The sequence below is a fragment of the Trichoderma citrinoviride genome (assembly GCF_003025115.1).
Source record: "Trichoderma citrinoviride strain TUCIM 6016 unplaced genomic scaffold BBK36scaffold_17, whole genome shotgun sequence".
Lineage (NCBI taxonomy): Eukaryota > Fungi > Ascomycota > Sordariomycetes > Hypocreales > Hypocreaceae > Trichoderma > Trichoderma citrinoviride.
Genome location: NW_020194725.1, coordinates 506342 through 533662, shown reverse-complemented (window position 1 = coordinate 533662; position 27321 = coordinate 506342). Strand labels below are relative to the sequence as shown.

At 54.5% G+C, this 27321-nt stretch overlaps 7 protein-coding genes across 7 annotated transcripts; 5 read left to right on the top strand and 2 right to left on the bottom strand.

Moving 5' to 3' along the window:
- Nucleotides 1–388: 388 nt before the first annotated feature.
- BBK36DRAFT_1136584 (LACT-domain-containing protein) lies at nucleotides 389–2878 on the top strand. The gene is made up of 3 exons (XM_024893026.1): nucleotides 389–535; nucleotides 583–693; nucleotides 844–2878. The coding sequence occupies exon 3, from the start codon at nucleotides 844–846 to the stop codon at nucleotides 2761–2763; it is 1920 nt and encodes a 639-aa protein (XP_024745778.1). The 5' UTR covers nucleotides 389–535; nucleotides 583–693; the 3' UTR covers nucleotides 2764–2878.
- Nucleotides 2879–3936: 1058 nt separating this feature from the next.
- BBK36DRAFT_1129559 (hypothetical protein) lies at nucleotides 3937–5619 on the top strand (the record flags this gene model as incomplete). The annotated part of the gene is made up of 3 exons (XM_024891749.1): nucleotides 3937–4012; nucleotides 4088–4623; nucleotides 4711–5619. The coding sequence occupies 3 exons, from the start codon at nucleotides 3937–3939 to the stop codon at nucleotides 5617–5619; spliced, it is 1521 nt and encodes a 506-aa protein (XP_024745777.1).
- Nucleotides 5620–8381: 2762 nt separating this feature from the next.
- Nucleotides 8382–11167, top strand: BBK36DRAFT_1185416 (hypothetical protein; the record flags this gene model as incomplete). Its single annotated transcript, XM_024896442.1, has 4 exons — nucleotides 8382–9023; nucleotides 9137–9962; nucleotides 10024–10820; nucleotides 10872–11167. The coding sequence occupies exons 1-4, from the start codon at nucleotides 8393–8395 to the stop codon at nucleotides 11165–11167; spliced, it is 2550 nt and encodes an 849-aa protein (XP_024745776.1). The 5' UTR covers nucleotides 8382–8392.
- A 743-nt stretch (nucleotides 11168–11910) lies between these two features.
- On the top strand, nucleotides 11911–12874 carry BBK36DRAFT_1144881 (Gar1-domain-containing protein; the record flags this gene model as incomplete). The annotated part of the gene is made up of 2 exons (XM_024893710.1): nucleotides 11911–12025; nucleotides 12363–12874. The coding sequence occupies 2 exons, from the start codon at nucleotides 11911–11913 to the stop codon at nucleotides 12872–12874; spliced, it is 627 nt and encodes a 208-aa protein (XP_024745775.1).
- Nucleotides 12875–13743: 869 nt separating this feature from the next.
- BBK36DRAFT_1163136 (CDP-diacylglycerol--serine O-phosphatidyltransferase) lies at nucleotides 13744–14805 on the bottom strand (the record flags this gene model as incomplete). Its single annotated transcript, XM_024894503.1, has 4 exons — nucleotides 13744–14112; nucleotides 14188–14381; nucleotides 14497–14592; nucleotides 14727–14805. 4 exons carry the CDS (start codon nucleotides 14803–14805, stop codon nucleotides 13744–13746), a joined length of 738 nt encoding a protein of 245 aa, XP_024745774.1.
- Nucleotides 14806–16939: 2134 nt separating this feature from the next.
- On the bottom strand, nucleotides 16940–19409 carry BBK36DRAFT_1185409 (hypothetical protein; the record flags this gene model as incomplete). The annotated part of the gene is made up of 3 exons (XM_024896441.1): nucleotides 16940–17070; nucleotides 17133–18807; nucleotides 19026–19409. The coding sequence occupies 3 exons, from the start codon at nucleotides 19407–19409 to the stop codon at nucleotides 16940–16942; spliced, it is 2190 nt and encodes a 729-aa protein (XP_024745773.1).
- A 5367-nt stretch (nucleotides 19410–24776) lies between these two features.
- Nucleotides 24777–25981, top strand: BBK36DRAFT_1163134 (hypothetical protein; the record flags this gene model as incomplete). Its single annotated transcript, XM_024894502.1, has 2 exons — nucleotides 24777–24848; nucleotides 25019–25981. 2 exons carry the CDS (start codon nucleotides 24777–24779, stop codon nucleotides 25979–25981), a joined length of 1035 nt encoding a protein of 344 aa, XP_024745772.1.
- Between the last annotated feature and the right edge of the window lie 1340 nt (nucleotides 25982–27321).

Here is a 27321-nt window from a genome sequence, read left to right as displayed (position 1 = left end):
GCAACCCGGTCAGCATCGGCGGAAAAAGCAGCGAATCCTTGACGAGAGCGGAAGGCCTGCGGAAAGGGAAAATGAGGCACGAACAAACAGGTGCCTGACAAGCGCACCTCTTTTTTGGACCGTTTTTGGTGCAGCCTTAAAAAAAGTCCCGTCTGACTAACAGAGCAGGCTCAATATGTGCTTGTTGTCGAAGTGGAGGCTCTTCCCACCCCCCCAAAGGTCCGTCGCGCGTGACGGCGCAATCACATGTTAAAATCGATGGGGGAGCTTCCACGGTTCCATAGACGACCCCGAAACTGAAATTGCTGGAGCTTCATGTGAAGCAGCTGACGGGCCCTTCTATCAGCGCGATAATGGACTGGACGCGGGAGGACAAATGCAGTCTCATGGCTTGTGAACCGGGCTCCAGCAACTTGCCGCGGCCAATGGACGGGCTGCTGAGCCGCTCCGAAGTGATTCACCTTGAGTCTAGATTGTTTCGTTTCTCTCCCCTTTCGTCTACTGCATTAATTATCATGAAAGGTTTCCCTCCCTTCTTCTACATCCTGTCCCAAGAAATGAGGAACGAAACCCTGATTTGAACCCTTTTGGCGCTGTCAGTTCACTTTAGCGGTCTTTTTACAGCGCCGGCAGCCACTAAAAAGGCCGCAACGCTTCTCGTGCTGGGCGAACCACTGACGTCAGCCGCTATTTACATTAACTCCCGTCAACTCGGGCCAACCTAAACGTGTCTCGGGACGAGCCTCAACTTCTGGACAGCATCTCTGCCCTCGGACCAACAGGCGCAGATTTGCCCCTCTCTCTTCTCGTCCCGCGACTTCGATAGTCACGGACGTTGCGACCATGGCGCCAAGTCTGCGGCGGCGCAATCCGCCAGAGTCCAGCTCGGCCGAAACCATCGAGGGCTCTGACAAGCACAAGCACAAGCAACATCAAGACCGTCCGCCGACTCCGCCGCCGTCTCGCGTCCATGTGGTTGAACGGCTGCCCAAAGCGCGCAAGCGGCGCAACACCTTCATCTTCCTGCTGGGCGGGCTCTGCGGCCTTCTTGCGGCGGGCTTCTTCGCAAAGACGAATGACTTGATCGACTTGCCCGAGCTGGCGGACCTCAACATGGACAGCTTGCTCGATGCCATTCCAGCTGGCCTGGTCAGGGACATGCGCGATCTCGTCCAAGGGGAGCGCGATGCCACCTCGTATGATTCCTTTTCAGTCGGTCTCAAGGCAAGAGCCGAGGGCCTGAGCGCGCACCATCCCATGATCATGATACCCGGCGTCATCTCTACCGGTCTGGAGTCCTGGGGCACAGCTAACATCTCGAGGGCCTATTTCCGAAAGAGACTGTGGGGGAGCTGGACAATGATGAGAGCTTTGGTCCTTGACAAGGAGGTTTGGAAGAAGCACATCATGCTGGACAAGCGAACGGGACTTGACCCGCCCCATGTGAAGCTTCGTGCCGCCCAGGGCTTTGACGCAACCGATTTCTTCATCACGGGCTATTGGATATGGAGCAAGATCTTCGAGAACCTGGCTACTATTGGATACGATCCAACAAACTCGTTCACGGCCGCATACGACTGGAGACTGTCATATCAAAATCTCGAAGTAAGGGATCAGTACTTTTCGAGGCTCAAGTCGTACATTGAAACTGCCGTCGCTTTCGACGGCAGAAAGGTCGTCCTTGCCTCGCACAGCATGGGCAGTCAGGTCATCTTCTATTTCTACCACTGGGTTGAGTCTGACCTGGGCGGCCGCGGCGGAGGAGACTGGGTGGACCGTCACATCGACTCTTGGATCAACATCAGTGGCTGCATGCTGGGAGCAGTCAAGGATCTGACGGCCGTGTTATCGGGCGAGATGCGCGATACGGCCCAACTGAATGCCTTGGCCATCTATGGCCTGGAGAAATTCTTGAGCAAGGAGGAGCGGGCAGAGCTCTTTAGAGCCATGCCGGGCATTTCGTCGATGCTTCCTATCGGAGGAAACGCCGTGTGGGGAGACTTGAACGGAGCACCCGACGACCTGCCTGGCCAAAAGTACACGTACGGATCCCTTTTGAACTTTCGAATCGGTGCCAACTGGACGACTCCCGACCGAAACTTCACAGTTGACGATGCCATGGAGTATCTTTTCAACACGACTGAGGATTGGTATAAAGACCAGATCAAGCGCAGCTATTCCCACGGCGTTGCCCACACCACGGCAGAGGTCGAGGCGAACGAGAAGATTCCTAGGAAGTGGATCAACCCTCTCGAAACCAGACTCCCACGGGCGCCGAACTTGAAGATCTACTGCTTCTATGGCGTCGGCAAGCCCACAGAGCGATCATACTATTATCGAGCGCCGGACCAGCCGCTCTTGACCAACCTCAACATTACCATTGACACCGGGCTCACCGAGGGTCCGATTGACCATGGTGTCATCCTCGGAGAAGGCGACGGAACGGTGAATTTGTTGAGCTCCGGATACATGTGCAACCGCGGCTGGCACATGAAGCGATACAATCCGGCTGGGGCCAAGATCACAGTGGTAGAGATGCCTCACGAGCCGGATCGCTTTAGCCCACGAGGCGGCCCCAACACCGCTGACCACGTCGATATCTTGGGAAGGCAGACTCTGAACGAACTGATTCTGAGAGTTGCTGCCGGCAAGGGCGAGACCATCACGGACTATGTCGTCAGCAATATCAAGGAATACGCCGACAAGGTGAAGATTTACGAGGAAGAGAACGGAGCCAAGAGCATATGGAACAAGATGATATAGGACGGCATCTTTGATCTGGTGACTTGGACCATCTGTGCGATAGGCCTGGTTGGGCTGGGATGGGCAATCTGGCGTTTGGCGTGGGGAGCTGTACATATGCAAAAGAAGAGGCGGGCGGAGCGCTGGTATCACGACCGAATAATACCCCCAGACGTTGCGAATGGACATAGAATAGTAGACAAGATACGGTACGGCTGAATCTTTACTCATTTTGACAAGCTGAAGCTTATTATACGAAGGGGGGGCTCGTCCTTTTTACCTGCACGGAGCAAGGCTTGGAGATTGGAGCCACTGCGGAAATGATGAATAGGAGATGGCCAGCGCTGATACGGCGGACAGGGATATTGCTGGTCGGTCCTTGCCGGGCAATGACAATGATAATAACAGTCATCAAATTGACTACCTATGCAGTGACGGGGAGAAGAAGCAGATGACTTTATGTTAATTCGTGTAAGTGAAGGAAGCGATACTTAGCCAACAAAGTACCGGCTAAGGTATCCGATCAAGAACCTGCTAACCTGCCAGCGCCCAATGCAGCATCTTCAACTCAGCATCAAATCAGCCTGCACGGTAATCATCAAGCATCAAGGCTGCGTATCATCACCCGCCGCACGCGTGTTCATATACGAAATCGAATAAGCATGGCGTCCCGTCTCCTTTTGTGGCTTGATATGAATTTTTCCCTCTTTGATTGCTAGCGCCTGTTGAGTGACATCAGGCTACTTTATCACTCCCGTATTCGAACATGAATGCCGAAGCATCGCCTTCTTTTCCTCTTCCTTTCTACCCCACACGTCCAGCCGGGGCGCCTGCAAAACCGCACGCATCACCAGCAACGCAAACCCGGGCCTGTTCAGCAGCAATCAAGGAGGGTTTCGGCAACGGGGCTGGGTCTTGAGGGACCGTGAGGGACGAAAGAAACAAACAAGACCGGGAGTGTGAGAGACTGGGGCGGAAGACCTTGGCGCACTTTTTCCTCTGCTTGGTTGGACGTGCCCTTTTACGAAGTCTGCGAGCAAACGACCCTTGTCGCGATTTATCTTGGCTTCTACTTGTGCTTCTGCTTTCTGTTCATCTTCCTCTTTCCTTCGCCGGTTCGCCAGCCTTTTTTCCCGCCCAACCTGCGCAAAGGCCAGATGCAGTCGCTGCCTCTCGCTGCGGGACCTGGCAGCCATGGCGGATTACGACGAGATGGCGCCATCTCCGCCCACTCCTCTCTCTCCCGAGGAGGAGGACGAGCTGTGGTCTGGTGAGTCGACGGATCTGAACAATATGGGTATTGGAGAGACGGAAAGCTGACCGCTGTCCCCCCTTTGCCGTCTAGAACTCGACAGGTGCGTGTCGGAACACTGCGAGAGCTACGAAGCCATCGACGATGCCCTTCGGTCCTGGCTGGATCTCACGACCAAGCTGCGCGACCAGCAACCCACATCGCAGGAGGAGGTCGTCATGTGCGCGCAGATTTTGCTCGACAGCGTCATCTTCCAGAAGCACAAGGACTACGTCCGCAAGCAGCTCATCTACAGCCTACTGCAGGAGGACGAGGCCGGCCCGCTGCACGCCATAGTATGCATGCTGCTGCTCGACGGCCACCGCGACGAGGCGACGTTTCCGCGCATGATCCAGGAGGCGTGCTTTCCTCGGCTCCTGGAGCTCATCAGCAGCCGGGACGCAAACGATGACCCGCGCCTCCATCGGTTTCTGCTGCAGCTCATGTACGAGATGTCGCGCGTAGAGCGCCTTTCGCCGGAGGATCTGGCGCTGGTGGACGACGACTTTATACACTTGCTCTTTGGCCTCATCGAGGGCGTTTCCAGCGACGTCAACGATCCGTATCATTACCCGACCATTAGAGTACTGGTTAGTATTTGCTGTTTCTACATACGCGGCGCATGTCTGGAAAGGGTTGAGAATACTGACGGATAGCATCAGCTTGTCTTGAACGAGCAATACATGCTTGCGTCCACAGACACGGTCACGAATCCCGGATCGGTACCGGAACCATTGACAAACCGCATCGTCAAGTGCCTGAGCCTCCACGGGCCAAGGTACCGAACGTTTGGAGAGAATATCATCCTGCTCCTCAACCGGGAGACGGAGACGTCTCTCCAACTGCTGATTCTCAAGCTTTTATATCTTCTTTTTACCACGAAAGCGACGTACGAATATTTCTACACAAACGACTTGCGAGTGCTCCTAGACGTCATTATCCGAAACCTGATGGATCTTCCTGATGAGAGAATGTCTCTCCGACACACATACTTGCGAATCCTATATCCTCTGTTGGCGCATACGCAGATGAACCAGCCGCCACATTACAAGAAGGATGAAATTCTCCGCGTCATCAGGATCCTGAGGGGCTCGCACAACGCTCACTTTGCGCCTGCCGATCCGACAACCCTGCGACTGGTGAACCGAGTAGCCAAGGTCAACTGGCTCGAGGCAGACGATGAAGAATACGAGGCATCCGGACAGGCGGAGGTTGCCCGAAAGCTCCTGGGCATGAGCGTCTCGCCGAGGGACTCGTCCAGCAGTGTTAGCGTCAGTGATGTGGCCGAGGTCACGGAAAAGCCAGGCGTGCATACACCCAGTCGGACTCAGGACGCGAAGGCAGACCCCGGGCACTTGGAACACGACGGGGAGTCGGAGGACAGCGTCGGCAAAGCCAAGAAGCCCCTCCCGGCAGTCCCCAAACACCGACACGGCATCCCCTTCAAGCATGCTGCCACTACGGTACACATTGCCAATATTGCCACCAAAAAGATACCACCAAAAGCGCCACCGCCCAGACGACAAGGCAAGGCGAGAATGGCAGAAACGGCATCTGACGAACACCTCGCGGGGGCCATGAACTAGGAGGGCCTGCGACTCTTTTAGCCCAAATATTGCACATGTACGTTATGAATTTGGTGGCGGGTGCATTTTCCTTTCTGTCTTTTCCTTATTTCCATTGGTGCGCATTGTGTGTTCTTTTGCCTCGTCCCCCTTAATTCGAGAGGGCCGTTGCAAGACCAGTCATGCCTCAAAGGCTTTGACCGATGCATGGATTCACATCTTTGGAGACACACGACGGAAGGCCTTTCTGGAGTTTTTGGAGTACATGCGCGGAGTACTAGCACGGGATTACTACTCTCGAACTTGATCAGCGACAGGCCGGCCAGTGTTTGACACGAGAAACATGAGTAAAGGGAGATAGCTCGCATCATAGACAAGGTGTTTATTGGGGCGAGACAAGCAGCTTCTTTGCTAAACTCTTCTTCACTTCTCTTTTGTACATACAGACGTACATACAATGTCTTACTATTGGGCATGATGCTTGGCACAAAGGGGCGAACGGGCAAAGGGGAATTTCTTACCTGGGCGATGGGTTTTTTGTCCCCTTCATCTTGTTGTTTCTTTGGTCTATAACCTTCTACAAGACTGCGTAATTTTGGGAGTTTCTTTTAATACGATGGGTAATTGAATCTTTTGACATGGACGAAGAAGTGTGGTAGTCGAGTATTAGATATCAGACGTGACTTGACCGGGACGCTGGGGACTGAGGTAGGCGGGCCGATGAGCGGGCAGGTATCAGGGCAGTCTGTTAGTTGTTCTCAATGGTATCTCATCTTTCGTAATACTCTTTATTAGTCATTCTAATTTTATGGTAGATCTCAGCCAGGTCACTTTGATGGGAATTGGCTGATCACCCAGCAGAAGATGAGACAGACCTCAGCTGTTCTTAACCCAGTTTGTGTGTTTAAGCAGATACTGGAGGCTCCGGATATCAATCTCAAAGCGTGTTATAGCGGAGGAGACATTGCCAGATCCCACGATTCCAGCTTCCAATTCCGAAGCAACAACGATTCCGCACACTGGAGACGCTATCTACGATTTATCCATTAGTACATAGCTCCGACGTTCACATGGAATCTTGTCGGGGTGGAGCGTGGGGAGAAAATGGGGTTGCGCTCGTTGTGGCTTGCGACCGTGTGGATCGTGGCTTGTGCTGGCGCCTGTATTTTAGGGGGATCGGAGCAGCACTACGTCATTGCTCTGGGGCTGGTTCATTCGATGCAATTGACGGGGGGAGACTCGGGGAGGCAGCCTGGACGGATCCAGTAAGTTGGCAGCTGAAAGGTGGATGTTTTGGGGTTATGAGAGTGTGTGTTATTCAGCTTGCTTGTGATGCGACATTAGGTAGACGCGTGTTTTTGGTTGCATGCAATTTGCTTGTGCTTTGTAGGGGGACTTGCTGCATTAAGCGATGACGATGACGACGGTGACAGCTGCGCCAAGACGATATTTTCGGCCTTCCCCCCCATGCTAGGAGAGAAGATCATGTTTTGCTGAGAAGGTGGGAGAAAATGCCCAACGTAATATTCGAGTGAGAACTCTCTGCCCCTTGGGCCAGGGACGCTCCCGCAGTGCCGAGTATTACGCTGTTGCCCGCTGCTGACGATGTCAAGATACACGTACAAGCGGAAACACACGATCGTGATGCTTTCTGTTGGTTCGTGAGGATCGCCTGGGGCTGGAATTTGCAGATCTACAAGCACAAAGCAGACAGGGAACGACCTTGATGGAGCTTCGACGCTTGTCAACTTCAATTTGTGCATTCGATCTCGTCTGTCTGGATTGGGACATTCATTCAGCTTACTCCAGTTACGATACCTGCTAGGGACCGGCATCGGTACGCAAATGATGCAACGACGCCAGGTATCCACGAGGTCCCTGCGCTAGCGGCCCCCTCTTTGGAGGTGCTGTTGCGCAAGTCATATGAGGTTTAATGCGGGTTTACCTCGAACTGGGGCAGACCCCGTAGCTGGTACTCCACTAGTCATACAGACAGAAGTGGCTGAGCGAGTACCGGCTACTTGCTGCTTCGGCGCTCTTCTCTCCTCGCCTGCATGACGAGAGGTCATCGATGGCTGTACCTTGCAATGTCCGTCTCCCCGTGCGACAGAGTCGCAAATCATGCGCTGCTGATGCGAGGCGGTGGTTCGTGGCTCGGCAGCGCCAATTCGCAATTTCGAATCGCATCTCTCTGCCTCGATTACGATCCTGCAGTTATTAAAAGGTTCGGTACGTTGTTGCTTTTCATCGTCGTCAGTTTCTCTTTTGGCATCTTCTGCTTTCGTGGCGCTAACCCATAGCCCTGCTTGGCATTCATTCTCCCCTCCTCCGGTCTTCCCACCCTCAAAAGGTCTCACCTGTTGCTCTATTGCGTCAGTCCTCATCAACAACCCTGTTTGACGTGTGAACTTGTCTCGCATTCTCATTCTTTCCCCCCTCACCCGCCAAAACGCCTCTTTTTTCTTTCTTGTGCTTCCGCGATCGTCCCCCAGCTGTCGTCACTCGCTACAAGTCGTGCGAGGCGAAAAACCTTGGCTTGGGCGCCCTCCTCTGGCTTTGCCCAGATTGCCCATACTACTAGGTGCAAACTATAATAGTTTGGCTGTTGTGGCTGGAGCTTCTTTTCGCTCTGCTCTTGTTCTTGCTCTGCTCTGCTCTTCCTTTCTCCTCCTCTCCCCTCCTCCCCAGCTCAGCTCAGCTCAGCTCTAGCTTGCTCTGCTCTGCCTCTGCCTCTGCCCGAGGCGAACCCTCGCATAACTCTCACCCTCACTCTCGACGTTTTTTCTCTTGCGCAATGGACGTCCAGCTTCAGTCCCAGGGACTGGCCCGTCATTCGCCCGATCCCAACGCTCACCCGAAGCTCAATTCTTACCAGCAGCAGCCGCCGCAGCGGCAGCCTTCCACCTCGCCTCACCAGACACCCCAGAAGTCGCGGCGACCGCTCTCCTACCAGCCACAGCCTACGTACCTCGAACCCGGCCGACGCTCGCATACCGCATCGCCTCAGGGACGCCCGGCTCCTGTCCCCGTCGCCTCCGGCCGCTTCAACGAGGAGTGGGACGCCAGCCAGCGCGGGAGCTCCATCCTGCTCGACCATCGCCGTCAAGGCTCCCCAGTCATGTCGTCGGGCCCTGCCGTAACCGGACCCGCGGCCATGCAGCGCTCCAACTCGGTCAACAGCTATGCCCCCGGCGACGACCGCGCCCTGCCTCAGAGGGGCAACACGCTGAAGAAGAAGGCGTCGCTGCGGCGCAGTGGCCCGGGCAGCTTGGTGCGCTCCAGCAGCCGTCGCAGCGCCCGCGCGGGAAGCGTCAAGAGCCTTGCCCTGCAGAGTGCGACGGATCCCGACGAGCTGCACAGCGCATTCTACTGCCCGGTGCCCACCAGCGGTTCTCCGACCGATGTGCTTGCCGCTCGATTTCAGAGTACGTTTGCCTCTAGACCTCTCTTGCGCCCCCCGATATTTCGCATTGCCTTGGCGCCTTGTTTTGGCGCATTGCGATTGCTCAGAGACACTGAAGCTGACGTGTGACTACAGCATGGAGAAAGATCTTGAAAGACCTCATTACGTACTATCGCGAGATACACTCCCACTATGACCAAAAGGCCAAGTCGTTCACCAAGCTCTTGAGCGTGTCCAACAACCTTCAGAACCCGACCGCGTTCCTGCAAACGCCCGGCATCGACGATGGGCTTCAGATTATCCGCAATTATAATAAGCTGGCCCTCCAAGAGGCTACAAAGGCCAAAGAAATTGAGGATGATGTCATCCTGGCACTGACCGGGCTGAGGAGCGATCTGCAGCAGAAGATCAAGGAGATCAAGCACCTTGCCGGTGACTTCAAGAACTCTGTCGATAAAGAAATGGAAGCCACCGGCAAAGCTGTCAAGGCCCTCTCCGAGGCGCTGGGCAAGAATGAGATGGACACCTCCACGACCACGGGCAAGCAGGATCCGTACCTCCTCAGGCTGGCCGTCGACCGCCAGATTGAGCGTCAGATTGACGAAGAAAACTACCTGCATCAAGCCTATCTCAACCTCGAGGGCTCTGGCCAAGAGCTGGAATCCATCATTGTGGGTGAGATTCAAAAGGCGTACAATGCCTACGCTGGCATTCTCAAGCGCGAGGCCGACAATGCTCTCGGCGTTGTCGGAGAGCTTCGCGACGGACCAATTGCCATGCCCAAGGATCAGGAATGGGAGCACTTTGTGTCCACAGACAGCCGGATGGTCAACCCAAAAATGCCCCTGCGCTCTGTTGATCAGATTCATTATCCTGGGCAGGACCACGTCGCGGCGCAGGAGATCCGCGCCGGTCTGCTGGAGCGCAAGAGCAAGTACTTGAAGAGCTATACGGCAGGATGGTAAGTCATTGATTCCTCTCTAGCAATTTTGGACGAACAGTTTCTGACTTGATGGCGCTAGGTATGTACTTTCAACAACGCATCTCCACGAATTCAAGTCGGCAGACAAGGCGCAGGCTCCCATCATGTCCCTCTACCTTCCGGAACAGAAACTAGGATCCCGGTCGAGCGAAGGAGGCCCATCGAACAAGTTCATCCTCAAGGGGCGACAGACCGGCGCCATGCACCGAGGGCACACCTGGGTGTTCCGAGCCGAGAGCCACGAGACGATGATGGCTTGGTACGAAGACATCAAGGCCCTGACGGAGACGTCGCCGGAAGACCGAGTCGCCTTTGTACGATCCCACTCGCGGAGGAGCACGAGCCGATCATCGCACCGGTCCATCAGCAGCGACGGCCTGGACGAAGAAGAAGACGAGGAGCCTTTTACGGCAACCGAGCAGGACGTCATCCCCGGACCTCGGTTGGACTCAGCCTCGCGCCGGCCTCAACCAGGTGGGCGGTTCCCATCCGACATGCAAGTCAATGCGCAACGAGGCTTACAGGTGCCTCAATCACCGTCCAGCGTAGCATCCAGCCAGGAACCGTCGCCAAGTGCCCAGGTGGTTGCCGCCGCGACCGCGATCCCGGGAACGGCCACGGCCGCCTACTCCACAGAGAGGTACAACCGAAACGAAGAGGGCCATCTGGAATACGGACAGACCGGTGTGACTCCGATCAACGACGTGCACGCCCAGGCAGTCTTTGCCGAGCATGAGGCGCAGGTCGACGGTGTCAACCCCTACACGAGCGAGCCACTGGAACAAGGTTATGGTGATCAACAGCATGACCACGCGCCGTTTACCATCCCGGGCACTCGTCAGCCGGTGGTGGCCAACGGCATTGGCGGCGAGAAACATGCCAATTCAGCTCAGAATGCTGCTGGCATCAACGGTGTAGCTGGCAGCGAAGGGAGCGATCTCAGTGGCGGGCACTACACCAACACTGGGGGTGCAGGTGGGCATGTCAACATGGCGGCTGTCCATGCCGGTGCCATCCCTCGGTCCCAAGTGCAGGCAGACGCCTCAGGACTGCAGGTTCTTCCCGGGCAAGGGGATACCGCGCAGCCGGTTGGCGGTAACAACCCTGCCCGAGGGGTCAATGAGGAGAGGAACGCCAGCTCAGTGACGGTGTCTGACCTGCCGATGCCGGGCAGCTTTCCTTAGGGCACTGTGTTTGACAAGATTGGACGTGAATTTGTTTGTATCTTGCGTGATTTCTCCTTTGTTCTCAAAATGGGTATACTTGGCCGTCTGGATACCACTGTTTGCCTGCCTATCTGTGTTTTTACTTGTGTGTGATTTGGGAGGAGGCATGGCGGGATTCAGCCAACCGAGGGGTTGGTTTACATGGTTGTCTTGATGGATTTGTATTTTCTGAACCGCATCACTCGTTAGGTATATCTGCGCTCACCACGGTGTGAAGCTAGCTTTCATTTGCTCTGCACTTAGTCCTTGGAATAAAAAAAAAACTCGACAAATCTCAAATAAACTCAGATGCGCTTCTCATGATCTTTGAATTCCATGCCGACGCCCGTCTCGACGTCTTTGCACACTCAAAGGACTTGCAGCCCATCTCGAAGCCTTACATAAGACATCTTGTAGCATGTGCTGTGCCCCACAAATGCCAAAGTCCGCTCAATCGTTATTCCGCACCAGCCAATCAAATGCCCTCAATTCAACCCAGCTCCAGCAGTTCTCTTTTTCCGAAAATTTCAACACCATCGAAAAAAAAAAAAAAGTTCTTTGAAACCGACGACGAGGGAACGACAAACCGACCAAAAACGACCGAACAAGGCCCCAACCACTCGACAATTGGCCTTGCAAATCTCGTCCACTCGGTCGCTTTGAACCAGGAGTTCTTCGAATACAGTTGAAGAAAAAAAGAAAAGAAAGAAAGAAACGACATCATGTCCTTCCGAGGCGGGTCTCGCGGTGGTGGTCGCGGAGGGTCTGGCGGCTTCCGTGGCGGACGAGGAGGAGGATTCCAGCAGAGGGACATGGGTCCTCCGGCGCAGGTTCTGGGTATGTTTTCTTCTGCTGTTGCATTTTCACTTTTTTTTCCTTTGCCTCCTTTTCTCTCTCTCTCGTTTTTGGTCGCAAGAAGTGGGTGGGATTGAGATGAGTATCTTCTACTGCTTTGATGTTGAGTCCTGAAAAACTTCTGTCTCTCTGCTCTGGAGATTGGTGTTTACGCCTGCTCTTTCTTCCATGAACCACAGCCGTTCTCCGTCACTCTCCTTGCGCAATCTCATGTTTCTTTCCATCCACGGAAACCCAGCATCAACCAAACCAAACCCCTTCAAGACGGAAAAAGCGCACAGCTAACATTGTCCCTCCTCCTCCTCCCTCCAACAACCAGAAATGGGCAAGTTCATCCACGCCTGCGAGGGCGAAATGGTCTGCGAATCAATCAACCCAAAGGTCCCGCACTTCAACGCCCAAATCTTCCTCGAGAACAAGACGGCCGTCGGCAAGGTCGACGAGGTCCTCGGCCCCATCAACCAGGTCTTCTTCACCGTCAAGCCCTCCGAGGGCATCCAGGCCGCCTCCTTCAAGGAGGGCGACAAGTTCTACATCGCCCCCGAGAAGCTCCTGCCCCTCGACAAGTTCCTGCCCAAGCCCAAGCCCCCGCCCGGCGCGCCCAAGCCGAAGCGCGCCGGCGGCGGTTCGCGCGGCGGACCTATGCGCGGTGGTCGTGGTGGATTCTCCCGCGGCGGTAGGGGAGGTCCCGGTGGTGGTCGTGGTGGTGGTTTCTCGCGAGGCGGCGGTGCGGGAGGTCGTGGTGGCCGTGGTGGAAGCGGTGGCTTCTCCCGGGGCGGCGGTGGTGGCGGTAGGGGACGCGGCGGCTTCAGCAGAGGAGGCCGCTTCTAAGTCATTGGAGGGTGGGAAAAGAAATAACGGCGGCAGACGTGCCAAATGATTTTCTGCTCGTCTCCTTGTCTGGCTTTTGCTCCTTATCCCCTCTCGCCCCGGGGTAGAGGGAATGGGGGGTATTGGAAGAACTGATTCAAAGTTCCGTCTTGCTCCCCATTCTCCTCTTCCCCCCTGGATGGAGAGATTGAGACCTCAATCAAAAAGACACGACAGCAAGGTCAGAGAGAGAGGCAGTGTGGGAAATGCGCGCAAGTCACCAAAAGCTACGGCGACTTGCCCGCTCGCTTGGACAGAATGGCAGGGGAGAGGAGGAGATTTTATATGTATACAGGGCTTTCTTACGGCGTTTTACGGCTCGGTTATTCCTCATCGTTACTTAAAACTTTGGGTTTTCTCGTCATCTTCAAGCTCTCCTCCCTCTTACGTTCTTCTGGCACGCTGAAGAGGCAAAAAAGTAGTAGACGTGACCAATGATTGAGCATCACCCGGGCTTACAAGCACGACTCGCCTCAAAGTTGAGGGACATCAACAAGTCTGGGGGTATCGTAATCTCTGTTGCGACGAGCCATGCCAACCATATCCTCTCATGCTCAACTGTCAAATTCTCCCTTGATGAGGAGAGTAGCTATCCATTATATATAAGAACCCCGTCCCTCAACCATGACGTTTATCAATGTTTGGAGGTGCTTGCCGACCAGCTACATAAACCTAACCATAATAGAACAATTTCGTATGCGCCAACTTTCATTGATCATGAACCAGACAGACCCTTGACCCTCTAGCCAGTTTGTCACAGCCGACTATCCAGTGACACCGAGTGGTAGAAAATGAATGAATGAAGAGTTGCGACTGGCTCAGTCGCAGATTTAGGGCTTCGGAATGCGTATCGTCTTGCTGGTCATCATGCAGCCGTGGATCATGAACAAAAGCACGGCGGGGTGGAACTCGAGCGCGGTGCCCTCAAACAAGGTGCCAAAGGGAATGTTGTCCAGGATCCAGCCCTGCTGCAGCCAGTAGGCCATGATGGCATCCAAGCCCAGCGACGTCGGGATGGGCGTGCCCTCAAAGTACTTGCTCTTGCCAGTGGCATCCTTGGGCAAGACTGCGACGGTGACGTTGAAACGGGCAAGTCGGGTCAAGCCGCAGAGGACAAAGAAGGTTAGGCCAACGGTATCGGCGCGGGTTCGAAGACCAAGTGAGAAAGCCACCATGGCGGGAGCGACACCAAACGAGATCTGTAAGACACGAAGCGGTCAGTATGCATGTCTTGCCTCGGTTTTTGGCCGCAGTGTAGCAAAGAAAAAGCGTACCAAATCGGCGAGAGAATCCAGCTCCTGGCCCATGAGGCTGCTCTTCTTCCTCCATCGAGCGACCTTGCCGTCAAAGAAGTCAAAGAACAGGCCAAACGGCAAAAAGGCCAGCGCCCACCACAGATGCGAGTCCCGGTTGGCTGCGTCAAGGCAGGACTGTAGCGACGAGAAAATGGACATGACACCGCAGAAGCCTAATCCAGCATCGCACGCTTCGTTAGCACAGCTTCACAGCTTCCCATCATCCGACCCTCCTCCTGCAAGCACGCATCATCAACCAAACAAGGGTGAGAGGGGAGGGAAACCCACCGTTCATGAGAGTAATGAGATCTGCGAGGTGCATGGCCCGCACCAGCGAGAAGTGGCCCACGTCTGCAGAAAGAAGCATCTTTTGCTTGTCAATGGCTACCAGGAGAAGAGAAGGAGAGTCAGCCAAGAGTCGAAAAGCCCATACTAATCGTCCTTTCTCCCCATGCAAAAGCGATATATGTATCGACTCGTCCACCACACGTCCGCAACACGCAGCTAGGAAGCCGTACCTGGTAGGTTCTGCGATGGCGTGTCCTTCGAGGCCTGGCCATTCGTACCCGCCGAAGCGGCACCGGACCGCTGTGACATGGCGAAGCTGGATTGTATATCTTCGCAAGCGAGAAAACTGGTAGCTCTCGCACTGGATCAGGAGGGCTTGTCGTCTGGTTCCGTTTCGCTTCGTTTCCTTCGTGCAGGACCGAACAAAGAAAGGGCGCGCAGTTTTCGATCAATCTCTGAGGCAGCGGAGAAGAGTAAAGTCACTCGAAGCAATGTTGAAGATAGAAACAGCTGTTCTGTGTGTGAGCAGCGAGTTGTCAGGGTAGTGAGTTGAGGAAGAAGAGGAAAGGGAAGAAGAAGAAGAAGCAGCAGCAGAAGAGCCACGAAGAAAAAATAAGGCAAGGACGCGAGGGGCCGCTACTGCTGTGAGTTGCTGCTAACAAGCATGTACTCAATTACGGCACTTGCACTTTTTGTTCTAGTACTAGCAGCTGTCCTTGTTCCTTGTCCCGCGGTCCCTCTTTCCTCTCTTTGTTCCAGGGTGGCGGGGCTGTTCTGTTGCCCATCTGGCTCGATCGGAGGTATCCAGTACTTGTTCACCACACCAACAGCAGACAGCCTGAAGAGCACACGATACCTGTGTATAAAGTCAAGCAAAAGCAAAGCAAACAGCATCTTGCAGAGCAAGGCAGAGGTACACAGTACCACGCAATCTACCTAACCAACTCCCGTCGTTGGCACCCAGCACATGCACTGGAACAAGAAGATGTACCAGATCAGCGAATCACCGCCTCGCCTGTACCTTTTCGCAAACCGCCCCCCCTGTCAGCAAAGTGATGTCAACGTCAATCAATGATGCACAGCTCTGATCTTTCGCACACACACACACAACATTCATCATGCATGGACTATTACCGATGATGATGATGAGCACGATTGATCCAAAGACGACAACGAAAACAAGGACATTTCAGTATCCTGACCTGAATCAAATAGAAAACAGCCATGTACATACTTACCTGACGCAATGGATCCCCCAGTATCAGAAGATGCGAGTAAAGAAGGGAAAAAGGGCACAGTGCCGCAATGCACCCAGTCCCAGCACCTTGGTCGCACAACGTGGCGGATGGGCGGGTATGCCGTCATCGTCTCCAAACGCCCAGTTTTGCCTTGCTTTTCCTCCTCCTACTACCTGACCAAACTTACATTAGCACCTTGCGCTGAGGATTGACTTGCTGCATGTACCAGCTGAACAAGGAACTGGACGAGCACGAGAAGCAAAGCAGTACTCGTAAATCAATGCAAGAAAGCGAAAAGCTCAGCCCCCCAACCCAGAGGCTGTGCGTGTGGCGCTCCATGTGATGCTGCACAGCTGGTCATCCAAGCAAGCTTGGTCTCAGTCTCATGCCGTCACATGCAAATGCTCGCCGGGCTGCGTCCGTCACGCCCAGCACTATCCAACAACTTCCTCATACACTCACACAACCTCAAGACACAACCACCATGCTTCATTGTGTGCAGCAATATCCTGTAGGAATTATTATTCTAGCCTGACGCCAAAAATCCTATCAATGCCCGCAATCAGGCGTAAGCTGAGGTGGGAATACAAACGTGTACCAATGCGCGCACTGAGCCTCCCAAAACAGTGTACCGACAGTTGCTGCTCGGCTGTAACTTTCAGACAATCCAGAGCTGACAATCTTCATCACCTTCTTCTTCCTCCCTCGGATATCTTTGCTCAATCCTAGCAACATATAAAAGAAAGAGCGAAAAGGGAGTGACAAACATCAACCAAAACGCCGGGCACAGGTCCGTAACGGCAGAGCCTGTGCCTCAATTCCTTGTCCCAAGTTTCGTCGTGTATATGAACAGCCGGTTTGTGCATCCTTCCTGTCCTCTGATCCATCCATTAGTGTGTCTCCTATGCGTTGCGACTTGAAAACCCAAAAAAAGACCGTCCAAGGCAAAAGCTAGGTTCAAATGCTCGAGTAATCCATAAATGGGATGTAAGATGCATAATATATGCTTTTGTTTTCGTATCGTTCTGCGTCTCAGCCGACGCGGGCCTAATGTTTGATGAGAACGGAGAAGCCGTCGAGCCACGGACCACAAGTGCCGGCGACGCCACAGATAGAAAAGCCCCGGGGAGGCAGCAGAGTGTGCCTGAATTCAATGTCAGCCTGATACCGCCGCCATTGCAATTTGCTACATGGGCAAAAGTGACTTACGCAGAACCACCATGGGCATTTCCAAACATGGCTGACTTCCTACCAAGGCTGGTCAAGATCTGGATGCCGTCGATCCAAAAGCCGGCCCTCACGACGAATCCGGTCAGGTACTCTCCTCGCCGGACATCTACCACAATCATGTCAGCCTCTTGGTTCCCTCAAACTCGCTGTGGGATTTGACAAACTCACCAATTTCAAAGGTGTCTCCCCCTGGCTTTCCTCCCCGTTTCCCAAACAACTGCGTCGAGTTGTCGTCGTAGACGAATTCGAGTCCGTCCAATGCTCTGCCGTGGTACACAATGACGCGAGACATGACTCGGTCCTGCTTCAGAGCGCTCGTAAAGATAACCTCTTGGGGCTCACTGCCTTGCATCTTGGAGTGCCCGAGGCTCTTGCACCGGAAGGCCAGCTTGCCGCCCGGTAGCTTCACCGATGACGCCTTGGACGCAAACGCCTTAAAGTCGTTGATATCCAGAGACCCTCCGCCGTGAGACTTGATAGACACCCTTATGCGTCCCTTTCTCTTGGCCTCGGGCAAGCGAGCTCGCAAGTCCTGCTCGATCAACGTCACTTGCCGCTGGATGGGGGTGTTGGTATCCGGCATATACTCGATCCACGAGTGGCAGACGTCGTCTCCCTCTCCGTAAATTTCGATAAAGGCAATTCCAGTCTGTGCCACGGTCAGAACGTTGCCGCCGTCGATAGCAAAGGCCTGGACGCTCTCGTCGGGATTCATCGGGGGATCGTTGGGTAGCCTGAAGGCAGGATGCGCTCGGAAGCGAAGGCAGTCCAGGCGGTGCCAGCCGCACTCGTCAGCTTGCAGGGCTAATCCTCCCTTGGACTTGGTCCTGGTGGAATAGGCCTCACGAGCGACAAAGCTTCGGTTAAGAACGACGTAGTCTCTGAGCATGACTCCTCCTTCTTGGTGCGGGCATCCAAACAAATGGCCCACCTCGTGCAAATGCGCGCCGATGCCAATGTTGGCAGCTTCCCAGGAGCTTCCCGCCTCGTTGCAGTCGTTAGCCACATACGCAGTGTCCGTCGGCGTGCAATCGGTGAAGGCTGGCACCACCTCCTCGAAGCAGCTGGGGTAGCTGTACAGGCAGTGTGACCCAAAGATGCCCAGTTGCAAATCTCCGTTGCCGCCCCCGAGCGCGGCATGACCACGAATGGTTTTGGCGTCCTTGTCCCAGTGAGCGTCGAGCAAGAGCACGGCCACGTATTGAGTCTGGCCCGGCAAGGGGTTGAGCTGCTTCTTCACTGCGGCGGCGGCAATGTCGAAGAGAGCATTCTTGTCCGTGGCCTTGTCGTACTGCTGCGCCTTGTTGAGGTCCCGCAGCTCTGCCACCGTCTTGTCGGAACGGATAACGTGGACGCGGGCTTCGGATCGCATGGTGCCACTCTCCCTATCGCGGTAATTGGCAGAGCCCGACGTCCACTCCTCTTCGAATCGAAACGTTCGTCGCCCAAGCTTGTGCCTCCACATCTGTTCTGCAGTGAAAGCCTGCCAGAGGTAGGCGGCCATTCGAAACTTCTTCACGGCCGTATCCAGGCCATTGCCTTCCCTTTCAGCACGCGACGGCGTGGCATCAAAGGTCCCGGGTGAGTCTTTGCCTAAGAGGATGGCCAGCTGTAGTGGGGGCGCATTTAATGAAGGCACCATGTGAAAGGTAAAGTACGAGACATGGATAGGGTTAGAAGACGAGCTGTTGGCAAGCTTGGGGCTCTGGAATTCAAGTCTGATCTTGTTTGGGCCGGGTTGAAGATAGACAAGAGCCTTGAAGTTAGAATCGCACACAGGCCAGCTGGTTGGTGGGAAGGCGTCGTCTTGTCTGCTGATAATGAGGGTCCCCTCAAGGTGATTCTGCTGCGACTCTCCAACTGCGCCGTGCAGCAAGAGAACCTTTTGATATACCTGGGACGAAATGTTAGCAACTTATTCATTACAGCAGCGCCACCTGCCATCATAGAGCAAACTCTAAACAGCTTAAAGGGCAGTAATCTCGAGGCTATACTGTAATGACGCCAGGTGGAAAGAAGCACAGTCAGGAGACAGTAAACAAGGAGGGTGCGCAAACGTACCCATGCACCGTCTGAAATATTCTGGACACGAGGAGCATACTGGGACACTGGCAGGTTGGTCCTCCCGTTGGGCGAAGGAGATCCAAGGCCCGACATGCCCGAGACGCTGTAACGACTCGAGTTCCCGCTGGGCATCATCATGGGCCGGGTGGGAGCCTGTGCCGCGTTCTGGCCAGATGCATTGCTGTCCTTGAGCTGAAGATTGAGTGCGGGATCCGACTGCTGAGCCACCGAGGGCGGTGTTGACGAGCCGCTGGACGGCGTGGTGTCGTGAGTGTCGTGGCTCAAAGCACCGTCGCTGGATGCATCCGTCGAGGTTTCCGTTCGAAAGCTTGCCTTGGATCGACGTCGCAGGTCTTTGAGAGAGAGGAAAGACGGGGCCATGGCTGCTAAAGTGAGGCGAGGTGATGAGGAGCGTTTATGTATATGATATCCGGCAACGAGTGAATTCGGCCTTTATCCTGGCAGAGAATAGGTGCCCGCCTGGTTGTTTGTCCCTCTGCCGCAATCAATCAGAGTGAAAGGGCCCTTGGTGAAACGAAACGAATGGCTGCCGAAGAGCCGTCAGATCTAGATGAGCTGTCACCCAGCCGCAATCAAATAACGAAGGACAAGGCGCTAGGCGTAGTGACTGTCCAGCTGCATTGACCGAAAAATAAACCACACGGCGACTGCAGTTGGTGAGTCGCAGACTGTAGACTGTCTCCCAGAGGCGATGGTAATCCGTGCTATAGAAGAGTAAAAGCAGATACTACAGGTGTAGAAGCGATAGATGCCGTCCTTTTTGCGTCGGGGGGGCTGCGGCTGACACGAATTGCGCTGGTCGATGGATGCTGACAGCCTGGGGTAGCAGAGATTTTAGGGTCGCAACAGGTTCGGAGCAGCGCCAGGAGGTCGAAAGCGCAAGGCGTGCCCCAATTAGAGGGCGCTGAGGGCAGGATCAAGTCTGGAGGCCTCGGTGAGAGAGCGCGGGAGCGGGAGATGGACAGGAGAGAGGAGGCACACGAGGCAAGCGGGAGCAGGAGGATAAAAAGCCAAGCAGCAGCCTCGACCTGAGCAGCTGGGGGACGAGCGAGCGAGCGGACGGTAGGCGCTTGTTGCGGCCGACCTGCGTGCGTGCGTGCGTGCTTGGGGCTTTACGAGTGGACGGCTGAGTCGATATCAGATCAGGTCGATTCAATGGAAAGTCGAGGAGAGGAGAGAGATAGTAGTAGTGATAATAGAAAAGAAGGATCGGCGTTCGGGCCGTACACGCGTCACCAGTCGAGATGGCGAGGGGTGAAGCAGGAGGCAGAGGCCGTGATAAGCGTTCAGGTCAGGAGAAGCTCCATGTCATATCTCCCCTTGTTGGCGGACGGGCTCGTACAAGTGCAAGTCAGTGTGTAGCATTATGACCTGTAACCCGGTCCTCATTTAGAGCCTTGCCATTGCCATGCTTGCTCTGCTTGCCTGCTTTTTGGCTACGTAGCATCTGGACGGATTGGCTTTGCCGTGCGGAGCAGATCCAGCCTCTCTCGCCTCCTCTTGCAGCTCGTGCAGCTCGCCCGTATCCGCCTGCGTGCAGACAAGGACTGGCCAAGGAAGAAAGCGAGGCATCTCGGCCAAACTGGCCTTGTCGAGGTTGCAGCCCGTAACGATGACGTCGCAGCGGCCCAGCATTTCATTTGAGCAGCCCTTTTCCTCGACGGCTTTGGGAGGCCTTGTGGGGGGGCGAACAGAAGCGCCATGGAAAAGATGCAGAGGGATTGGCCAATTCGAGGCTGCGATGGATGGGAAATGCCGTGGCGCTACTCGTTAGCAGGGGGCTGTTAATGTCAAACGAGCGGCCCTACGGAGAGGGTGTGGTGCTGGGGCAGATCGTACATACATGCTGCAACAGCTTTCCATTGTTGAGTTGTGTAGTAGGTAGGCGATGATCATTACGAGGGGTTATACGAGAATACGCGGGAATTGGGAATAAGGCAAGGAGGAATGGCAGCAGGGCATTTGAAAGGATTCCAGATCTCTTGACAATCGCTTCGCTGTGTCTCATCTCATCTACGGAGTAGTATCTACCTGTTTTTCTATGGAGATGTCGTCCAAAAACTCCTCATACAACAGCTGCAGCTGAGGAAAAAAGCAAGGAAATCCTTGGCAGATTCATAGATTGGCCAAGACGCCTGTTCCGTTGGCTGTGGCTGTGAGTGGTGTGGACAGCTTCGGCTCGGCGTGCATGAGCGGACGGCCAACCTTGCAATCAACCCCCACCCTTTCTCTCGTCTTCCATCTGCAATCGTCTTTCCTTGCGCCGGTTCTGGAAATCTAGAGAAATGGGGGCTTGCCTCTATGTATCTACCTTACCCTGGTTGGGGGCTGGCAGATGGGAAAGTACTACAATTCGTGGCAATTGCTACAGATGCTCAAAAGCAAAGCCGGAAATGAGGCCCTCGCCAACGACACAGGCCTGGCATCTTCAAGTTGGTGATCTCCACGGCTAAGGTAACAGCCTTGAAGTACCTTGTGCAGACTTGCGACTCGTGCTACAACTGAGTCCTCTTGTACGCGTACTGATAAGGGCATGCAGTCCTCATGCATCTACCTTACACTTTGGTAGCACCAGCACCAGCACGATATCAAAGATAGAAAACAGCTCAAACATGTTGGGATAGTACTGGCAACAATACTATACTCGTAGTCGTGGCGTCATCAAAGGCCACGCTTCATGCATCCAAAATGGCTCTTTCGCCTACCTACATACATGATACTCCGTCCTTCTGCAGAGCTCAAAGCGGGTGACATTCGACTCGTTCAATATAGTGGTGCGCATCAGATCCGCATTGGGCATCGCGACTCCTCACCTCCAATTAGGATAAATCCCATGCCAAGTGAAGCTCTCGACAGCATGCCTGTCAAGTCTCAATAGCCTGAAGAAAGATGCTGGCAGCATGAACCTCAGCCCTCCACACCAGCCGGCGAGCGATGCTACGCTACTTTGGCCTCTCCCACTTCCGTCTCATCCAGTCATTGCAATCCAGTGCAAGGCTCGTCTTGAACAAAAGCTCCATCTCAGCCCCTGCCCCAGCGTCAATCAAACGGCCACCGAGCTGTTCAGCAACCGCCCGGCCTTGATCGCCGATTGGAGGCGCTAGCGTAAAGTGCCTGCATCGCCAGATCCACGAATTGCCAAGGCACATGCGCATGGCGTGACGCGGAGCGGCTAGAGAGTCGCTACGGCGCAGCGCTAAAAGAGGCATCAATGATCCAGGGCAGAGCATGACTCCGAGTTGTCTGCATTTCAGGTCCAGTTCCAGTCCTCTCAGGCACAGGTACAGCTTGCAAGTGCCTCGGTACCTTGTTACTTGACCGATACCTTATCAGAGCATGGAGATGATACTGCCAAAGCTTATGGCTACACTTGCTCTTCTGACTCTTTCCATCTCACCTCATCCCATCTCATCCCATCCCATCCCATCCATACAAGGTCAAATCGTCGTCTTTTAGAGTTCTCGCAGCATTTCCTGTAATCACGCCCTCTTGAAGATTGCCTGAAACAGCCTTGGTCTCGAACCTCGACGGATCTCGATTTCTTCAAAGCTCTAGCCCCATGGAGCCTAACCTCCCAAACTGACCATGTCCATCTCTTCGTCTTCCTGACGATCAAACAGCCACATCCATGCATCCCATCCGCATGCAGACAAAGGACGACATGTCCGTCTCGTGTTCTTTTCTTGTCTCTTGGCCATGCTTTTTAGGTTCACGAGTTGTCTTTATCGACTTCACGACTAAGCAATGCTAACCCGACCAACATCTTGCTGACGGTAAGTGGATATCACGATATAACCTGTCACAATATCTCCACGTGTGAGATCACACTTTCGAGTCCACTGACGGTTGTCCCTCCGCATTCACTTCTCCTGCGCAATCCGCCTTTGGACGATAAACTCTGTTCCCTTGCCACTTGTCTTGTCCAATGACTGAAGCCCATGCTACAGCACGGAGTACAACTCACAGAATCGCCCATTGCTCAATGGCGCTTCACTCCCCCGATGGAAGCAGCAAACAGCCTGATTGAAAGAAACCCATGATTTCGCAAATCCCTTGCCGAGAACTGCCGCTCTGCTAGTCGTGCACCTTGTCCACCGAGGATCCAAGAGGGGCGTCGCCCGTGACTACGTACAACATGCACGGCAATCGATAAAAAAAAGGTGTACGAGTATCCTCTCCTTTTCCCGGCATTGGACGGCTGCTTGTGCGATGTCGTCGTAACCGAACTCTACATCCTTCGTTCCTCTCGCTCTCCTTGCCTCGTGCAGCTGCATCACATCACTCAACTTCGTAAACACTGTATTTTAGGCGGTCAAGTCCGCCTGGTGGTGAGATACCGCATATTATCCCAGTGAGTGACCAAGCATGGACCAGTTTGGTCCAAGAAGGAGGACAAACATGTCCCAGCGACGCGGTCGAGAGGATACTACTACTAGTCTCTTTGTTTCCTCTTTTTCTGCTGTCATTGCTGCGCGAAGAGCAAACAGCTGAGTTGTTGCATGAGGCCTGCTGCAGGGGCCAGTGGGCCAACCGAGAAGCTGTGTCAGCGCTCAAGCTCATGGCCATGTCCATTCATTGCCCAGTGCACATCGAAACGCTCATGTAGAGGAATGCGAGTAATTTGGTTGATGAGCCTGGCAAGAAGTAGGTATGTACTATGCCAAGGAAGGGATACCAACTGAATCCCTCTTACTGCTCTGGTTTGGTCGCTCGTGGTGAGTACGCTGTGTCGTACGAGTACAAAGGTTGAGACACAGCAGGGACAGGGAAGAGGGAGAAAAGCCCCCATGTCTCGAAACTGCGGCAACGGCAGCATCTCTGTGGCAGACCCGCCGAGCCGAGTGCTGGATGTGTGTCTCAGGGCAAGATTGATCCGTTCAACCGCTCATGGCCCTGTAGCAACAGTGTTGCAGTGAAGAGGTCGTTCAAGATATCCCACGGGTCACTGTAAAGTACTCCAGTAGTGGGTAACTCTCAGATTCCTGAGAAAACATCAGATTGAACCTCGCAACAGCAACAACCAGGCCCCGGTCGTCCAACAACGCCATCTTGTCTGCTAGCCGTCCAGTATCATCAAATCTGATCCTTTACCCGTGCGTCACGCAAAGGCAGCCAACCAGACGAGCCCAGCAGTCACCCCCATCAGCCAGCACCTGAACCCAGTTGAGTCGAGCCCCCGCCAACGCACACAGCGGTACCCCGTTAGTGCCAGCTCGAGCCCTCTAGCACCTGCCGGCCGGTTGCCCACAGCAGCCTAGCAGCCCTCCAGCGCCCTTCTGGGGGCTCGCTCACCCGCTGGTTGGCCCGGCGCGACAAGCCCAGCCCGCCATTGGCGCTGCGCTGCTGCAGCTCTCTCCCTCCGCCTGCCTACAGGTACAGGTACAGGTACAGGTACAGGTACAGCGTGCAGCCCGCAGCCACAGTCGGTCAGCCAGAGCAGAGCCGCTCCATCTGGTCGGGTCGTTTTTCGCACTCCACCTTCTTTCCGTCTTTCACGCACACACACTTTGCCCTCCCTCATCACCTCGTCCGCCGCCCTGCACCGCCGCCCAACTCGTGCTTCCCGCGTTGCAAACCAGAGGCAGACGAAGCAGCCTGAGCAGGAGACGAAGCCTGTCGGCCTGTCGTTCGTTTTTGAGAGGAATTCGCAGTCCCAGCAGACCTCGTCCGGGCCTCCTTACGGCTGCAGATGCTAGGGGCGTTCTCGCAGGTTTTTGGTTGATAACGATGGCCTCGCCTTTGAAGAAGCAGCCGCAGGATGTCGCCGACTGCGTCTTGAAGCGTGCAGAAGTCAGCAAGGTATGCCATGCCCTCTCTCTCTCTCTTCACTTCTTCGGTTTTTCATCTGATTTCTCTTCTGCGGCATCAATGACGGCTCCATCTACTTTTTTTTTTTCTCGTTCTCTTTTCTTTTTTTTTTCCGCTTCCGAGTCGGTCACTTTCACTAACAGACGGAACCTCGAACACAGATTGCCCGCCGACTCCAGAACCGCCTCGCACTGGCGCAATTCAAGACCAAGCATGGCTGGGAAGACCTGACGCTCGACATCATAGAACCCAAGGTGGAGGAGGAGATTCGACGAAAGCGCCTCTACGAGGGCGATGTCCTGTCCGATTCCTCGTCAAGTGCATCCGACCTGCCGTACCCGACCAAGACGCTGATGAGCTCTCCTCTCAAGGCGCCCTTGTTCTCCGATGCCGTCGGCTCGAGCAATGGCAGCTCCGGGCATCGCAAACGCACCTACTTTGCCTCGTTTGACAACACCGCCTCGAGTCCGACCAAGCGCTTCCGCGGCTCCCCGACACCGCACAAGTCCTTTGGCGGTCACACCCTGTGGAAGGACGGGCACCAGCTCACGCACTCGTCCCCCATGAAGCCTCGCCGGCAGCAGCACTTTACCACCTCGGCCGGGCCCGACGTCTCCTTCTTCCAGCAGCGGCGGATGACCAATGAGCTGAGCGCTCACCCAAACTTCACCGCTCCGGACGACGAGGATGACGATCTCCTGCCAGCGCACTCGTTTGCCGCCAACATCCGGTCCTCTCCGCCTCGCACGCCGCCAATGCAGTCGCGGTCGCTGAGGAAGAGGGCAGACGGTGCCGAGGCGGGCCAGGAGGGAGCCGATCTGCTGCTGTACCTGGCGGCGTCGCCCTCACCAGCGGTCAAGACAAACAGGGCCCGGATGGAGCGCCCGTCGACGCCGCCGCCCAAGAACAGCAAGCTGGATCTGCCCTCGGCCATGATGACCACGCCTGGCGGAGGCAATCCGTTCCCCAACACCCCCGGCCAGGGCTTCGACTTTGCCGACTTTGTCAACATCACGCCCAGCCCAGCGCAGAAAGTCTGGAAGACACCCAATCCTCTCACAGGCGCTCGCACTCCGCGCAGCGTGGCCAGGAAGCGCCTTACGTTTGATGAGCCTCGACCTTGATGAACCCAACGAAGCATTTGCCTCTCTAATATGTGAAGGACATGCCGCAATGCCTCACTGTCCCTACCTGTTTGCTTCTTGTACATGATACCACGACACCGTATGCCGTATTATACACGGCTTTTATTGCTTTTTAGTCATTATAACCCCCAATATCCTGTCTTCTATCACCCTTTCTTTTTTTTTTTTTTTACCCTTTCCCTTGTTCTTGTATGCATCTATCCATTCTTGCTTTACCCGCCTTCTTTGATGGCTACGTCAGGAACTAATCTCTTGTTTTGGATGTCTGGCCTTTGGCGTTTGCTTTTTTGTTTTCGATTAGATGGCCCGCTCTGCTTGCAGCATCCATCGAGCAAGGGTTAGAAGAAGGGCAGGGCACGACATCTGGCCGTTTGGAGACATTTGATATTGGCAATGCGAAACGGTCATGAGGAGGGAAAGGAGTTGAAGCTGCGGTTTTTCCCGCAAAGGATTCGTCATGTTTGTTTGTTTATTATCTTTGCCATTTATCCCCCTCCCATGGCGGTGTACTGCGCACAGCAGCGGGATTTTGGCGGACGTCGGTATGAACGGGATGGTTGGATGATTATTACCATTACCCCCCCTGGTATACGAGCCAGGCAGGCCTCCTTCTTGCGATGGCCAAGAAAAAAAAAAGAATGAATGTGATACTAGTAGTTAGACGCGTCAATGATAGTGATTCTTTTCCCGTATTTTCTTTCCGTTAGACTTTTGTTGGTGTGTACTGTTGGCGTGTGCTGGTGAGATTCGTGACAGGTAGTAGTAGTCTGGCGTTTGGTGGCTTTGTGATGTTTTTCGCGCCGACGCAAAGACACGCGCTCCGAATGTATCTTAGTATTTGTAGTTGAAGCCGAGCTTTTCAACGCGTCCTGCTCAGCATTGAAAATTGGTTTAAAACGCGACTCTTTTTTTGGTTGTGTTACTACTACTACTACTCGGGCCCGCGTCGAGATCGCGTTGCACGAAAGGCGTAATTCTGTAGCTGGATTCGGGCCCTTGATTGGATAGAGGTGAGGTAATGTGGCGTCTTTTGTGCTGCTACTAGCACTAGCCTTGTGTGTGTGTGTGTGTGTGTATGTTGATGTGGGAGAGAATATGTAGAGAAGTCTGATGGGGAGAAGGTAAGGTAGTGGTGGTGGTGTGGTGGTGAGGGGGGATGTGGAAGAGAGTTGGAGCTGGTGCTGCCTTGAGGTAGAGCTACGAGGAAGAAGATGTGACTGCTGGTATGTACATGTTGGCTCTCTTACTTGGAGGAGGGGCGATGTGTTGATGGCGGTGGCTTGAGACGAACATGTGTGAGATACAATGTTGGATTGGAG